Genomic DNA, 14,137 nt, shown 5'->3' with positions numbered 1-14,137 from the left:
GGTGTTGGTGGGAAGTATCCAGATAACTCGGACGGTGTAACACTGTGCCAAGATGTGCTGGCCGTGCACCAAGGCATGTTTAGCCACAGGGTGATCCTCATTACCAACAAACACTGTCTGCCTGTGTCCATTCATGCGAATGGACTGTTTGTTGCTGGTCATTCCCACGTAGAAAGCGTCACTGTGTAGGCAGGTCAGTTGGTAAATCACGTGGGTGCTTTCACACGTGGCTCTGCCTTTGATCGTGTACACCTTCCGGGTTACAGGACTGGAATTGGTGGTGGTGGGAGGGTGCATAGGACAGGTTTTACTCCGGGGGCGGTTACAAGGGTAGGAGCCAGAGGGTAGGGAAGGTGGTTTGAGGATTTCATAGGGATGAACCAAGAGGTTACGAAGGTTAGGTGGACGGCGGAAAGACACTCTTGGTGGAGTGGGGAGGATTTCATGAAGGACGGATCTCATTTCGGGGCAGGATTTTAGGAAGTCGTATCCCTGCTGGAGAGCCACATTCAGAGTCTGATCCAGTCCCGGGAAGTATCCTGTCACAAGTGGGGCACTTTTAGGGTTCTTCTGTGAGAGGTTCTGGGTTTGAGGGGATGAGGAAGTGGCTCTGATTATTTGCTTCTGTATCAGGTCGGGAGGGTAGTTGCGGGATGCGAAAGCTGTTTTCAGGTTGTTGGTGTCATGGTCCAGGGATTCAGGACTGGAGCAGGAAAGAGGGAAGGAGAGGGAAAGACGAAAGGATGTGGGTTTTAAGGGAGAGGGTAAGGAGTCGTTCCAATCCTTGGAGCGGAAAGACTTACCTTAGGGGGGAAAAAAGGACAGGTGTACAGTCGCGCGCGCACACACACACACACACACACACACACACACACACACACACACACACACACACACACATCCATCCGCACATACACAGACACAAGCAGGCATATATATTGTGCAGTTGTTCTTAGTGCCAAATGTTCCTCTATTACAAATGCTTATTTTTTTCCCAAGTTCTAACATTAGAGTTTCTTACTGTTCCATTTACGTATGGAGTGCGAGAAGAAAGAACCTGGTTATGGCCTTATAAAATGAAAATATGACAAAAATGGCACCCTGAAGATGTGTTTCAAGCAATAATGGTTGTCATGGGTAAAACTAAAACTCTAAATGAGCAGAAAGATGTTTCAGTATACCAAAAGTCACACTCTTTAGAAAGGTGGCTAGAAATGATATAGATTAAAATACTTTAAAAGATGAAAAATTAAGTAGAAAACCTGTTCTTCCCTAAGAAATTGAAAATTATCTTGTTGAGTATTGACTGTTGACGCAAAAGAAGTTTTATAGACTCACTTGTAATAATGTGAGGTGAATGGCTAATCAGTTGGCAGTAAGAAATCAAATCACCAATTTGTTCACTTATGATTTGGCTGGAAGGGCATGATTCGATCACTTCATGAACAGACACAAGAGTCAGCTTTCAGTAAGAAAGCAGGAATGAACATCACTCTCTCATGCTACCAGCTTTAACCGAGAGAGTGTCATGAAATTTTTTGATCTTCTGGAAACCAAATACTCTTAAAGATTGTTAGTCTCCTGACTGGATCTTTAGTGTTGGCGAGTCTGGTTTTAGTCTATTGCAAACAAAAATTCCACATGTAATTGGCGTGAAGGGTAGCAAACAGATAGAAGCCCTCACTGCTGCAGAGAGGGGAATTCCTGTGACGATCATCATATGCCTGAGAGCAGGTGGTAACTTCGTGGCTCTGATGATTTTTTTCGCACCAGTTGGTCATGCAGATTGATGAAAGGTATATCTCCAGGAGCTATTGGAAAATGTCATCCTTAAGGCTGGGTACAGACCTATTTATTCACTAAATGGTTTACCCACTTCATTAAACATATGAAACCTACAACCGAGTACCCAATCTTGCTCACATTGGATGGACATTAGCCTCACACCAGGAATATAGAATTCTTACAAAAGCAAAAGACAATCATGTAAACGTTATCTGCTTGCCACATCACTCTACACACAGACTACAGTGTCTTGATAGGACTTTCTTGAGCCCCCTGAGGACACACTACACTGAGCAGATTTGACAGTCACTAAGATCAGGTAATATGGATACCTATGAAATTGCTGAGAAGTTCGGAAAGACATACCTCAGAGTCTAAAGTGGTGCAGTAGCAGTCAATAGATTCAAATTCACCAGCATTTATCCTCTAAACAGAGGTATTTTCACAGAAGCTGATTTCATTGCAGCTGAACATTAAGTAGAACAGTTTGCTAACTGTGGTGAAGCACTTTATGATGGTGAAAATGATGACCTACAAACTTTTGGAATTGATGGCAGAGGCAATTCAAAGGAAGCCCGGGGGGGGGGGGGGGGGGGGGGGGGGGGGAGCAGACAGCAGATCCATCAACATCTGTAGGCTATGTCAAGTCACAACACATCCAATCCCAAGTTCAAAAAAGAAAACATCAGGCAGAGGTCGGAAAGCCCTTGTAGCTATTATCACAACCAATTTGCCCTATAAAAACTCTTTGAATTGTTCCACAGACAAGAAACAGGTTGAACTGAACCTACAGAAGAAAAGGCATAAATTCAGGTACCTCCCTCGTATAGGCCTAACAAAAGTCACCAAGACCAACCAGCAAAATGTCAAAAAGATCTACAAGGGAGGATACTGTTGACTCCAGGAAATGAGGATGAAATTTGTAACAAGGGAGAGGAAATAGAACTATCTTCTGGTAGTTCAAACCTGATGGAATCTGTTGGGAAAGAAGTTCCTGAAAACGATGATCCAGACCTTGTGGTGAGGCATTTAAATAGTCAAAATCTGGAGAGCTTTGGGTTCAGTGTGCTATGTGTCAGGCAGGAGTGGGGTCATATGTTGTACAGAGGGTGTGAGACTGAAATGTTCATTTGCGACTTTTGTTCATGAAGAATTGTAAATTGTGAATCCTAATTGTTGTTTATAGCTCATAAAAATAATTTTACTACAAATTTATACTGTAATTTGTGATTTTTTTCCATTTGACTTCAAAATTCAGTTTTATAATATAATTAATAAAAATATAACTAGCAGTGTTTATTTTATTATTTATTTTAACTGAGTTTCATATTACCACCCCATTTCAAATTGCTCATGATTTACAGAAAGTTAAAAAGAATTTATTGTAATTATTTAACATGTTCATTTTTCATCAAAATCATTATTGATCCTCTATAATAACACAGGTGACATTTTTGACGGAACAGCCACATTTTAAATTCAGTAACTTGCTTTAAACAAAAAAAAGTGTTCCCCTGTTATATTATATTATTATGTTATGAAAGTGTTGATTGAACACGTTGAGGATTGCATAAGCACTGTATTCATTACATTGAATTATATTGTGTAGAATATATCAACCATTAAAAGTGTTTTCCCAAATTTTATACCAAAGACCAAGAGTACATATTTTTCTCTAATTTGCATAAATTCTTCAAACCAATAAATATCTTGTAATACACACTTTCTAAACTACCTATGTTCTTCATAAGTGTCCAAACTACCTCCATACCAAATTTCATTGTAATCAGTTCAGCAACTTAGTCTTAAAAAGGTTAAAGGCAAACAAAATTTCACATTAATACTATTGGTATGGAAGAGTGGTTATACATTTGTAAAAACTAAGTGGTAATTTCCATGGGTAGTAAATAAGTGAATAATTCTATATGTTGTTTTACAGTTCACATATATAAAATCTATTATATAAGTAAGCATGTACGGAAGTAAACAGTTCACAAAAATTCAGTTTATACCACTTTTCTTTCACACAGATGGTAATATAGATGCACCACCATCATTCAAGCCTTCTAAAAAGTACTCTGACATATCTGGATTACTGGTAAGTATGTATTTATTTTTGAAAAACAAATACTACATCCAAAGCACTTTGTTTTAGCATTAAATAGATATATGTTACTATGTGGCATTCTCATGAACCTCACTAAATTTGCTAAAGACCAAAGATAATTGAGAATATTAGAGTCACTGGCTGGTAAATGTTACAGATTGCCTAGAAACATAAAATGAAAGTTAAATTAATGATGACAATTCTAGACAATATTGTAAGCATATCTTTTCACATATTCTGAAGAAAATTGTTTCTTCTTTCATGTTAACAAAGACTGGAATACAATTTACTTTACACTCACATTCAGGGTTAATTTCTTAATTGGTTTTGAGCCCATTTCACTTTCTTGGTTAGAAACATTATGTTAGACATTGCTTTCACGAAAGTACTAATAACAGCATTCATAACAAAAAAAAATGGTTTGTAAATTTATAATGCACAAAGAAAGAAAAAACGTAATCTACTCTTAATCTTTACATTACAACAACTTGTGATGCTGGAAAATAAAAGGAAGAAAAAATTTCATTAGGTGAATGTGTTTTCCACTTTGCAGTATGCTTAAGATATAAAAACAAAGTAATTGCATCGGCTACAGAAGTGGAAGGTCCCCCAATAAATTCCCCGATTTTCTAATTTTTTGTTTTATGGTTGCAGTCAGTGAATCTTAACAATATTAGCAACTGCACTTTATTTCCCCCCCCCCTAGTTCCAGAAATGCTAATTACACTCATTGGCCTTTTTGTTTGGTCAACTTCGCAGCTGCCTGCTCCATGTCTTTTAAACGCAAATACTAGACTATCAAGAAACAGCACAACTGTGGAAACTTTCTTCGTACTACTAGTGTAAGACGTTCCAACATACCAGAATATATTTGGCAATAATGTGATGGTCAGTTTGCTTCCTGGAGTGTTAGGAATTATCGTACTATAATAACTTGGTGTTTTGTTGTCATTTTGGTTTGATATTCTGAATGATTTCTCAGTTAAGGGGTGATATCCAGTTAGTAACTTTACGTTTCTAAGTCCAGGAGACTCAGTCGAAGCAGAACTACTACCAGTCTTCGCGTTTGCATTCGGAATCATCCACTTTAGCCATTACTGGAACAATGAAGGAGTATTGAATGATGCAGTTGTTCGCTAGCAGGATGAATTTTGCTTTAGGTAGCAGTTCTAACATCCCTCAAGGCAAAATTTTTACCTCTTCTCTGACAGTAATTGATCTGAAGGTGAAAAACTTACAGAATTACACAGCTGTTAATACATGTATTTCTCTTCTTCTGACAAGATAATTTTTAGCTTTCTGTGAATACACAATTTTGCTGTCTAATGTGTGGCAGTGTATAATTTGTTAAGTGGGTTTCATTATACATCTACCCCTCTGTTACATTTCCATAATTTTGTGGTAGTGTTGTAACATAACTTCTCTGACTGTGGACTGCATATAAACAGTCTACTTTGAGGCAAAAATATGGAAATAGACTTGTGTCATAAGCTTATGCTTGTACACTATAGTCGTAGCCACAAGGCATACAGCATTCCATTCAAATGGGTGGGTGCAGGCTGCCTGGTGGCTACTGTCTGCTGAATCAAGGGGGAATTCTCATGCAAAAAATCCTTCTGATCAGGACAAAATGCCGCAAGCTCTCTGACAGAAATGCTTGCAAAATGTTTAACTATGAGCAGGGGGTAAGTCTGATATTACACTATCATATTTCTTTGACAAAGATTTGATCAACGATATGATCAAGTATTCATCACATTTGTTTGACAAAGATATTTGACGTGGTGCTAGAAAGGGTATTACACTGTCATCATATTTTTCATCAAATTTCAAGATGACGGACATCATCATCTTATTATGCACTGCAGTTGCTACTACCACAATTGCACGGTATGTGTGTGTTTGGAAGAAAAGTGGCGGAAAAAAAGGAAACATATTTGAATGAAGTCATAGGTATTATGTCGAGATACTAAAAGCATTCAGCAAAATGTGTTACGTGAGCTTCTTGTGGAGGACATAACATACACTCCTGGAAATGGATAAAAGAACACATTGACACCGGTGTGTCAGACCCACCATACTTGCTCCGGACACTGTGAGAGGGCTGTACAAGCAATGATCACACGCACGGCACAGCGGACACACCAGGAACCGCGGTGTTGGCCGTCGAATGGCGCTAGCTGTGCAGCATTTGTGCACCGCCACCGTCAGTGTCAGCCAGTTTGCCGTGGCATACGGAGCTCCATCGCAGTCTTTAACACTGGTAGCATGCCGCGACAGCGTGGACGTGAACCGTATGTGCAGTTGACGGACTTTGAGCGAGGGCATATAGTGGGCATGCGGGAGGCCGGGTGGACGTACCGCCGAATTGCTCAACACGTGGGGTGTGAGGTCTCCACAGTACATCGATGTTGTCGCCAGTGGTCGGCGGAAGGTGCACGTGCCCGTCGACCTAAGACCGGACCGCAGCGACGCACGGATGCACGCCAAGACTGTAGGATCCTACGCAGTGCCGTAGGGGACCGCACCACCACTTCCCAGCAAATTAGGGACACTGTTGCTCCTGGGGTATCGGCGAGGACCATTCGCAGCCGTCTCCATGAAGCTGGGCTACGGTCCCGCACACCGTTAGGTCGTCTTCCGCTCACGCCCCAACATCGTGCAGCCCGCCTCCAGTGGTGTAGCAACAGGCGTGAATGGAGGGACGAATGGAGACATGTCGTCTTCAGCGATGAGAGTCGCTTCTGCGTTGGTGCCAATGATGGTTGTATGCGTGTTTGGCGCCGTGCAGGTGAGCGCCACAATCAGGACTGCATACGACCGAGGCACACAGGGCCAACACCCGGCATCATGGTGTGGGGAGCGATCTCCTACACTGGCCGTACACCTCTGGTGATCGTCGAGGGGACACTGAATAGTGCACGGTACATCCAAACCGTCATCGAACCCATCGTTCTACCATTCCTAGACCGGCAAGGGAACTTGCTGTTCCAACAGGACAATGCATGTCCGCATGTATCCCGTGCCACCCAACGTGCTCTAGAAGGTGTAAGTCAACTACCCTGGCCAGCAAGATCTCCGGATCTGTCCCCCATTGAGCATGTTTGGGACTGGATGAAGCGTCGTCTCACGCGGTCTGCATGTCCAGCACGAACGCTGATCCAACTGAGGTGCCAGGTGGAAATGGCATGGCAAGCCGTTCCACAGGACTACATCCAGCATCTCTACGATCGTCTCCATGGGAGAATAGTAGCCTGCATTGCTGCGAAAGGTGGATATACACTGTACTAGTGCCGACATTGTGCATGCTCTGTTGCCTGTGACTATGTGCCTTTGGTTCTGTCAGTGTGATCATGTGATGTATCTGACCCCAGGAATGTGTCAATAAAGTTTCCCCTTCCTGGGACAATGAATTCACGGTGTTCTTATTTCAATTTCCAGGAGTGTATTTACGACTGTATGAAAGTGTAGTATTTGCTCAGTAAAGTGGCTTCTCGTGTTGCAAAAGAGAATACTCTTTTGAGAAATGCTATATGTACAGAAGACAGGCAAACTGTGACACTGGGATTTCTTGACATAGGAGAGAGCTACTCTAGTTTACAATACAACACTCGAATATCACATTGCCGTGACCGCTATGGTCACAGGTGCGAATCCTGCCTCGGGCATGGATGTGTGTGATGTCCTTAGGTTAGTTAGGTTTAAGTAGTTCTAGGTTCTGGGCGACTGATGACCTCAGCAGTTAAGTCCCATAGTGCTCAGAGCTGTTTGAACCATTTATCACATTACACATTAACCAAAATAATTCCAGAAAGGTGTGAAGCGATATATAAAGCACTGAAGGGGGAATATGTGAATGTAAATATATGGGCTATGAGAACTAATTTTTATTTGAATAATTTAATTAATGGAATTAGTGTTCCAACAACTACAAAATTAATAAAAAGTATGAAACAGATGAAGTGCTTTTTTAACTTGTGGCATCTAGAGTTCAAGAATAAACAAAATAGAATGGACAGCTAAGAAAGAATTTTTTATTTTCTGTTCTCTATTCTGGCTTGCTGAAAAGGTGCCTGAATGTTTCCAGATGTAGAGGTGGATGGTTGTAGCTGTGATTGTGGACATGAAGTCGCCTGCAACGTATTCCACTTGCCCGTCAACACACAATTAATAGCATGCACTGTGCCTCTTGCTCACCCCCACTCTTGTCGAGGCAAGTTTATTAAAAAATAAAAAAAAGAGTGTCGAAGGAACACACCAACTTTGAAGCCATATTTACAGACACACTACAGAGACGTCAAATAGCTGTAGCAATACCAGCGCTCCAAGTGGTTACATTTCACATTGCAAAGAACAGAAGACGAACTACTTTTATGATCAAATCTACAACTGGGCCCTAGATTTGATCGTATTTATTTCATGACAGGCATTCCCTATGACACCATCAAATTTCTTTGACATAATTATTTGACATATCAACTTTGACAAAGAAATATGATATTGTAATTTTGGCCTAAGAAAGTAAACTAAATTATCCTTGCAGCTCCATCAGACAGGTGCTTTTAGCAGATGAAATGCAGTTTAAAAAAATACAGGATGTCTATGTTTCTTCACATTACTTTCTTGAGCATGAGAGGCCTGGTGAATTGGTGGTTGTACAATATTCCGTGAATAATGCCAGGGTCCACCCTTGTTTGGAATCCTATTTAAATGTGATGACTGCTCCAACCAAGATGAAAATCATTTTATACTATACCATGATAGGGACGGAAGTCACAGCAAATGAAAACTCTAAATCTTACTTACAGATGAAACTTAGCTTTTATGTCATTATTAAAAAATAAGAAATGAAAAAGTGTTTTTAAACGTTTGTGAACAGATGGCTCTACACAGCTATTAATTGGTTTGGTGTGTTTGCTAACCTTTGCTGTTATTAAAATTAAACATGCATTTTTCTTTTTGTTGGTGGAAACATAGGAAGCAGTGTATAGAAGTCCAACATAAATATAACCATGATAAGGTCAGGACACAAATGACAGAAGTCCGTGTTTGTTGACCAACTGGTCAAAGTTAATAAGTAAGCTTATCATTTTGGCAAAACTTGGTGCTTTGAGTTGTCATTTCAAATAATTGTGCGTGTTAGTATTAGGTTCGAGTGTGTTATTGTGATATTTTATTTTAATAAAATGCCATTTTTGAATCAACTAGCTGCAACAGTGATGTTCACACTCATTTGTCGAATTTTTAGTTGTGGGCATTTATGTATGGCAGTTATGTATAAGAAGAAGGTGTTCCATATGTTTGACAGCACCCTTTGAAAGAATGTGATCCAGATATTCAGTTTCCATCTGAAAAAAAACTTTGACTTTTGCAGCACTTGAGGCCTCCTGCATGCAGTTTTGTGAACAGGATACAAAGGTTAGTGAGAAGTTCCTGTCTTGAGGGACCGATGACTATGACATATCAAGATAATTTGCACAACACGGTACACCGCTTGTTAACTGTCGCACAAATCTCTGAAAAATGGCAGGGGGTTCTTGCGATGCCGGAAGGCAGGCGTATATATCGGTTTTACCAGAACCGAGTGTTAATGACTCTAATTTGTTTAGAGGTGTAATCAAGATGCAGCTGCAGCTATAATTCTGCAAAATCAATTTTCGAAAAACACTCACTGCTTACGAACTTCGCGAGAATTTTGGCAGTGTGTGGTATTGGGTAGCAATGGATTATGAATTAGGCATTAATAGTGATGTAAAATACCTACATAAATGAAGTGCCCCTGCAGGCATATGAATAACCACTAGAGGCATAGCCCACTGTTTAGAAGGGACTGGTTCAGTCATGCCCAGGACTTGAAATCTGTACAATTTCTCCTTGACAGCCTGTCACTGAGCAAAAGGTGTATACCAAGCACAACAAAACTTGGGAATGCCCATAGGTTTAAAGGGTGATGTGACCCTCGTAGCCCTTTGCGGTACCCAGTCCAGGTGGAAATGGAGACCTGAACTCGCGGCAGAGGTCATTCAGTACCTAGACTGGCATGCAGCCGGGAACAAGATGTGCAGAATCCTGAATGTGAAATCTAAAAACTGTGAATGGTTCAAAACCAAATACGTTGCACTGTTGACTGCTGTGATAACTCTTGTGACATGCTGATAGACAACATTGACTGTGAACTGGCCTGGAACAAGAGTAGCTGCTCGCCATAACCAACCAAATGATTATCTGTTTAGGAAATATTGATACGACCAAAGCGATTATAGGTTTCAAGGTTCACTAGACATACAGTGGCCCTGTATCGACCTAGAAACAGAATGGTTGTAGCTGAGTTTGCAGCATAACAGATATTGCTGAGTACTCTGAGCTCATGGCAATGTACTGTGGACTTCTTTAAAACTCCAGCCAACGATGGAGGACTGGCTGTGCAGGCTGCTGTGGTAAACAGCTGCCACATGGCCTTCTTTATGACAAGCTGCACACCGAGCCTGCTGGTGCGGGCAGCAACTGTGGGCACGCACATGGAAACATCAGGACCTGAGGGCAACCGGCGTCAGCAGGAGGCACTGTCTGACTGTGAACCCAGTGAGCATGTTGAGGGTGTTCTGAATGATGCCTTTTCTGTGAAAACTCGCACACTGATGTGATGTCCTCAGAATGTTCCATCATAGCCTGAGACACCTCAAGCAATAGCCAAATCCAGCGATGTACCTCCGTGTCAGGAGCAGAAAAGACAGCAATGTCATGCACTGGAGAATCTGCATAGAACTGTTGACGATGTGCACAGATAAATTTGCATGTGCTACTTAAATCATGGAGGCTAGCCACTCACGCCTGATAGGACTGGTCTGGCTTCTGACAGGAAGCAATGGTGTAGCTTTACTTAAGAAAGTAAGTACTGAGCAAGTCACCTATTTTAGGAAATGACAATGCTGCTGAGTCCAATAACAGAGCACTTTTTCAAAGCAAATGAAATGTTTTGGGTTCAAGTCAAGTCATCAAGTCTTGACATTTGCAGAGTGGGTCATCTACCTGAAATGGTGCGATATGTTGCTGCAAACAGCACGCGTATGAGTCCCAATCTTTCTTCACTTCCAGGGATGGTGGAAAAGCTGGGGGAGCACACGGGCGTGCAGAGGAAAGTTGTGGAGGGTGTATGGAGTGTGGAAATTCCTAACCAACTGACAAAGCAAATCTAAATGTTGCTGTTGTGACAACTGAACCAACACCGAATCCAGTGTAATTGTAGAACAGGTGCGCAGACAAGATAGCCTTATCATCAAAACCTGTACTGTCTACAGTTCTTCATTAACAACCACAACAACAACACATAGTTATTTACAAGTGCAGTGAGTTGAGCACCAAAATTACTCAAGCATAAGAAAACATTGACTGAAAAATACAAGTCCGGGTAGAGTCTGATCACTTGTTCTGTTGTCCTGTAACAATATGTAGCTGTCCAAGTCTGCAAGTTGAATCTTCACGTAGCATGGCTGATGCACAAAAGGGTGAGGCCGCACTGGTGGCGTGCCACTGGGAAGACTCGTTCATTAGTGGTTCTGCCAAGTGAAACAGGCACCCTCATATTGCCTTCTCATGGGCAGTGCTGAGTATGAACATTGCGATCATGGTGGCGACATATGTTGGTGTGCTGCCATAGTTTTGTAAGTTGTAGCATTCACTTTTCATTTCAGTGTGATTGTAGAATCTGCTGGAGACCATGATTTGAACTATACAGAGCAGTAAGAACCTGCACAATGGCTTAGCGATAGAAAAACTACCTAGATTGTACTAATTACTTCCCACTTCTTGTAGTAGCAAAAAGCATACTCGCTGAACTACATTACCTATTTCCACTTGTCCAGGTATTGCGCCATTGCGGTCCTGAAAACCATTTGTTACATTCATCTAGTTTTTAAGAGGTCTGATAACGATTGCTCTAGTATGAATGCTTTGTTAAAGCGTTTCCTGTCACAGTTTTTTCTGTACATGCGTGTTAATCTCAGCTGCCACTTCCACAGCAGTTGTCTTTTGTTAGTTTACTTGCGTGAAATTTAAATAGCACAAAACTAATTTTATACCTCGTATTGGATTTTATGCCCACAAAAATTTTCCACGTGCTTCTGTACTACAACATGAGATTGCCATCCTTTCCATGTCAAATAATCCCTCCCATACAGCCTTGGCATTCGAGACAAACGGATTTGTTTAGATGAAGACTCTTTACAGCAATACACCCCTGCTCTCACCTCAGCCTTCACTGGACGTGATTATTCCAACAGCCCAGTTCACAAGCAGGTTTCCTAGGCCATGACATCCAATCCTGGTACTGCTGATCCCCCCCCCCCCCCCCCCCCCCCCAAAGAAAAAAAAAAGGCACATCACTTCTCTCTCAGTATTATTCAGGTCTTGAATGTATTAATCAGCTTCTTCGACAAGGCCATGACTTCCTAAAATCATGCCCTGAAATGAGATACATTCTGTCTGAGATTTTGCCGACTGCACCTAGAATAGCTTTTCAGCACCTTCCCAATCTCCACAACATCGTTGTCAGACCCTATGCTCCTTCTGCACCCATCTCCCTACCATATGACTCATACCCCTGTGACTGTCCCCACTGCAAGTCTTGTTCTATACGCCCTCCTACCACCATATACTCCAGCCCTGTAACTGGCAAAACATATACTATCAAAGGGAGAGCCACCTATGAAATGATCCATGTCATATACCAGCCATTATGAAACACTGTTAGCCCTTTTACATCAGCATGACTACAAACCAGTTATCAGTCAGGATGAATGGGCATAGGCAGAGGGTGTACACCAACAACACACAGTAACCTGTTGCAGAGCATGCTCTACAATATGACAGTCATGACCTCAGTGCCAGTTTCACCATACACGCCATCTGGATTCTTCCCCCAGACACCAATTTCTCAGAAATCTGTAGGTAGGAAACAATGCTACATCATGTCCTTGGTTCTTGCCACCCACTTGGCCTTAATTTATGTTAATTCCTTCTGGCTCAAAATTTCTTCACACTAGATACTCCTTCCTTCATTCCAATTCAGTTTTCTACTACTTTTATTTTCTAACCTGTCTTTTTTCCCTGGCCCCCCTCCCACCTCTGTTACATACAACACACTTAGCTTTTCACTCTTATTCACTCTTGCATGATGATTTAGTAGTAATCGCTGTCTTCTGTATTACCCTGTCTTCCACCTTTAAGCTCTCAGGTTTTCAAATCTCATCCAGTGCAATTCCCAACAATCAGTCTTTCCTTATCATCCCGTCCGGTAAGTCTCTCCTGACCGGGCTTGTGGGTGACTTTTTTGGACTGTACCCCTTTCCCTAAACCTATCTACTCCTTTTCCTTCACCCTTCTTCCTTTCCCTTCGACTCTTCTGAACTGTACCCCTTTCCCTAAACCTCTACAGTCCTCCTCAACCCTTCTTCCTTCTCCTTCAACTCTTTTGCCAGAAGAAGAAGCCACTGGCTCTGACAGTTTGTAAAAGTTAAACCTTTTTGTGTGTGTGTGTTCTCCTGCCACAATGATGTCACTATCTTTAGAGAATAATAAGAAAAACTTGGATAGATTCTGTAAATTAGTAGTAGTTTAAGTACTTAAGATTATGCAAAATGTGTTTCAATGATATGATTTTCTTTATGAACTATTGTAAATTATCACACTATGCAACTGTTCTTGGAATATCTCCTGTACATTAAATAAATGATTAAATTTGTACATAATGAGATCATAACTTTATGCTTCCGTGAATCAGATGTCTGGATGACTAACCTGGCAAAGTTGCTCTTGTAACACCCCCTTATCTGCCCAAATATGTATTCTACATTCATAAGATTCCACAGCTAAATTATTTGTAACATCAATCACCTGAATTTTGAGAACTCATCAATTAATTATTAACAGAAGCACTATTGTACAACTTGACTTGTTTTTTATTACTACATTTTTGTCATACAATGCCATATCACGAGCATTTAAACAACTGTTTAAGAGCAATGTATTGTATATTGTATTGTATTGTACTGTATTGTACTGTACTGTACTGTATGGAACTGGGGACCTAGAAACGACGGTGGGGCTTCATCCGTGCCGTAACCCTCAGTGGTACACAACCCCACAACAGGCTACAGCATTCCCCTCACCTCACTGTCACCCCACACCGAACCCAGGGCTATAGTGTGGTTTTGCCTCCAGTGGACTGCCCGGGAACGTCTCACACCA

The 14,137-nt window shown here is 41.4% G+C and overlaps 1 protein-coding gene across 3 annotated transcripts in view; it reads left to right on the top strand.

Moving 5' to 3' along the window:
* LOC126272595 (INO80 complex subunit C) overlaps positions 1 to 14,137 on the top strand; it is an 81,210-nt gene that overhangs the window by 51,287 nt on the left and 15,786 nt on the right. For all 3 annotated transcript variants that reach the window (XR_007549245.1, XM_049975531.1, XM_049975532.1), the window contains exon 4: positions 3,816 to 3,883. Coding sequence is in view for 2 of the 3 variants with exons in the window: in XM_049975531.1 (XP_049831488.1) it covers positions 3,816 to 3,883 (68 nt within the window). In the remaining variant the exon portion in view is untranslated. The remainder of the gene's footprint in view (positions 1 to 3,815; positions 3,884 to 14,137) is intronic.

The sequence above is a fragment of the Schistocerca gregaria genome, chromosome 5, assembly GCF_023897955.1.
Source record: "Schistocerca gregaria isolate iqSchGreg1 chromosome 5, iqSchGreg1.2, whole genome shotgun sequence".
Taxonomy (NCBI): Eukaryota; Metazoa; Arthropoda; class Insecta; order Orthoptera; family Acrididae; genus Schistocerca; species Schistocerca gregaria.
This window is presented reverse-complemented; position numbering and strand designations above follow the sequence as displayed.